The 3,668-nt window shown below is 38.5% G+C and overlaps 1 protein-coding gene across 1 annotated transcript; it reads left to right on the forward strand.

Annotated features, from left to right (window-relative positions):
* The first annotated feature begins 1,247 nt into the window (after positions 1 to 1,247).
* LOC120958180 (E3 SUMO-protein ligase ZBED1-like) lies at positions 1,248 to 3,419 on the forward strand. The gene is made up of 2 exons (XM_049608931.1): positions 1,248 to 2,903; positions 2,936 to 3,419. Exons 1-2 carry the CDS (start codon positions 2,312 to 2,314, stop codon positions 3,367 to 3,369), a joined length of 1,026 nt encoding a protein of 341 aa, XP_049464888.1. The 5' UTR covers positions 1,248 to 2,311; the 3' UTR covers positions 3,370 to 3,419.
* The last annotated feature ends 249 nt before the right edge of the window (positions 3,420 to 3,668 follow it).

The raw sequence follows: 3,668 nt of genomic DNA on the forward strand, positions 1-3,668 counted from the left end.
CGTGCCGCTGCACACCACAAACCACGATAACAATATGTTCATCAAATGTCCTCCAGCGGCTTCTAGAACGTTAACAGTTGATTTTGAACCTATCATTCATGTAACAAAAATTTTTTTTTTTTTTAACTTAATTTCAACTCTACTCTGTGCATCAATGCGGTGTGAATTGATAGTTTTGACAACCGTAATAATTCTTCGAAAGCTTTTCTTTTAACTACGCATTGCTGCTACTCATGTAGCAGTACATTTGTGAGCAATGTTTGTTGTTTTTCTAGCATAAGACCCAGCGGCGGATCTAACGGTAGGCGGACTAGGCGGTCGCCTGGGGCCCCGCCGATTTAGGGGCCCCGTAGATCGCCATTCTATAGTATGCCGTATGGACAGAGTACTAGCGACAAGGGCCCCGAAAGGATGGCCGATGGGGCCCCGAGGCTGGCCAACCATTTGCACCCCCCCCCCCCCCGTCAGCAAAAATTTTAGAGTTTGCGACTAAAGGGGCCCCGAGAGTTAATCGAAGGGGCCCCGACGGCATTTCATGTTTACTGTTCAATCTCCCAACAGCAAGTTTAGTGCCGCTAACCCCCCCCCCCCCCCCCCCAACAACATTTATCATTTACAGAGGGCCTCAACTCGTCGTTCCGCCTAGGGCCCCCGATACCCTTGATCCGCCACTGATAAGACCAAGAGCAGGCCGCACGGTTTGTCGTTACGGTTTGTTTGGTTTTGTCCGGTGTGCTGGCTGCCACCTCATAGTTTTTTTTCTTCTCGTTTTTTTCCCATTTGTATTGGTATGTTCATACACATTGAAAACTTTATTTTTGTTATAACTGCTACTTATGAAAAATCATAACTGAACATAAATACTAAGCATATTAAATGTTCGAAGTCTGCATTGACAGGTTTTGACAGTTTTTTGGAATCGCTTCCGGATAGTAGGTTCGGAATCAGCTTTCGGAATTAATTGCGGAAGCGGCTCCAGAATCGTAATCTATTCCGCAATTGGTTCCGTAATCGGTTCCGGAATCGGAATCGGAATCTGAATTGGTTCCGGAATTTGAATCGGTTCTGGAATTGGAATCTGTTCTGGAATTCGAATCTGTTCCTGAATTGGAATCGATTCCGGAATTGGACTCGGTTCAGGAATTGGATTCAGTTCTGGAATTGAAATCGGTTCCGGAATCGATATCGGAACTGGAATCGGTTCTGGAATTAATTTAGGAATCGGATTCGGAGTCGGAATCAGTTCCGGAATAGGAATCGGTACCGGAATCGACATTGAAATCGACTCCGGAATTGGCATCGGCACCAGAATCGACACTGAAATCGACTCCGGAATCGGAATCGGTTCTGGAATCGACTCCGATATTGGCTCCGGAATCGGCTCTGGAATCAATTCCGTACACGGAATCGAAATCGGGTAGGTCCGATTCCGAGCTCCCACCACTAGTTTCGATGGAGTAAAACTAATGAAAAGATGGAAATAATTGACTATTGAAAATCCAAAGACAATTCAAACACATTTAACAAACTCTAAGCAATGTTATTCTCTTATTTAAAACCTATTAAATGTAGTCTAATAATTGCACAATGTTTTTACAGATCTATGAAAATGGCTGCAGTAAATAGCGACATCTGGCAACATTTTACCAAAGATTCTGAAGGAGCGAAATGCAACTACTGTAAAAGTTTAATGGCATTCAACAAAGGATCAACATCAAACCTAAAGCGTCACTTAGAACGTAAACATCCTACGGTCCCCGTAAGCCGAACCATACCGTCAGTGGAAGCAATGGAATCAAATCAGTCCGTCAGTAACACACGCCCAATTTCAGCATTTTACTGTTCCACTAAGCCAATTACAGCATCTAAAAAGCAAGATCTCGATCATTCTTTGCTTCTAATGATATGTAAGGAGTACTATCCTTTTTCAATCGTAGAAGATAAGTATTTTATAAAATTCATGAAAAATGCTTGCCCTAACTACGACCTGCCAAGTCGCAAAACCCTTTCAAATGCTGCTCTTTCTCGATTGTACGGTGAAGCACTTGAAGCCGTAAAATTGAAGCTAGATTCAGCGTCACATATTTCCATCACTGTTGATGCCTGGACTAACATCAATCACGACAGCTTTGGTGCAATGACTGCTCATTTCATCGACAATGATTCTCAAATCGTTTCATTCTTGCTTGAATGTTCATAATTTTCATTAAGTCATACAGCTGCGAATATTGAAATATGGATAAAAGAGATACTACAAAGCTTCAATGTACACCAAAAAGTTTTTGTAGTGGTAACAGATAATGCAGCAAATATGAAAGCAGCTGCACACCGTCTAAATTTTCAACACCTTCCATGTAGTGCCCATTCTCTTAATCTTGTTGTCCGACACGCTTTGCAAGCATCTCTAAAAGAAATAATAGAAGAAGTCAAATCCATAGTTCTACATTTTAGAAAAAGCAATAAATCTTCAAAGAAACTGTTAGAAATGCAAATAAACATGAAATATCCTCCTTTAAAGCTAACACAAGAATGCCCAACAAGATGGAATTCCACTTACGAAATGATGGATCGTGTAATTAAAAATAAAATCCCTGTGGTATCGTGTTTGGCCGCTGAAGGATTTAATTATATACTACAAGAAAGAGAATGGGTGATAATGGAACAGGCTGTTACAATTTTACGGATGTTTGACAGGGTAACTACTGAAATTATGGGAGAAAAAAGTGTGAGCCTTTCTAAAATGGGAGTTTTGATACGTTCACTAAAATATCAAATTATTTCTAAAAGAAGCAGCGATACATTTAGCGATGAAATCTCTATAATGTTAGATGAGCTCGAAGCGGAGCTCGACTCAAGGTTTTCTGATCTATTAAATTCTGAATTGGTCTCTTTTTCAATAATGTTAGACCCTCGATTAAAAAAAACGGGGTTTTAGGGAAAGAAGCGATTTATGAAACAACGTATGAAAAAAATATTAACAAAATTATCAATTCTGAAAGCGGCACAAATAACAACGAAAATGAAAATATTAATGACAATAGCGACGACGAAATTTGGGATTGCCTAAAACAATACGGCACAAACGGAGAAAGAATGACTAATCGGTCGCATGCAGCTTCAGAGCTAGATTCTTTTTTTAGCGAAAAAACTTTAGGAGTTAAGGAAAACCCCCTTAAATGGTGGCAACAACGAAAAAATATTTATCCAAACCTTTTTGAATTAGTAAAAAAATATTTAAGCGTTCCGGCAACATCTGTTCCTTGCGAACGGATTTTTTCTAAAGCTGGACAGATTTCGACTGAACGAAGGAACAGACTAACTTCAAAAAAGCTTAAAGAAATTCTGTTTATTCAACACAACTACGAATAATTTCTCAGACTTGCATTTATAATCTTTCATTTCATTTATTGAATAAATGAATTTTCTTGTTACCAATATAATAATGTTTTACAAGTATGTATAAGTTGTAATATTATTTTATATTTAGTTCATGTAAGCATTAGTTGTTTCAGAATTCATAACCATTTGTTTTTCGTTGAGTTTATTAGTTATAAGTTTAAATTTGTATGAATTAAGAACTTTATAAATAATAAACTAAATCGGTTAAAACAATAATTGATTGAAATAATATATCTGAGTAGAACTTGCTCCAAAATCGACCATGCTTT

The sequence above is a fragment of the Anopheles coluzzii genome, chromosome 3 (assembly GCF_943734685.1).
Source record: "Anopheles coluzzii chromosome 3, AcolN3, whole genome shotgun sequence".
Lineage (NCBI taxonomy): Eukaryota > Metazoa > Arthropoda > Insecta > Diptera > Culicidae > Anopheles > Anopheles coluzzii.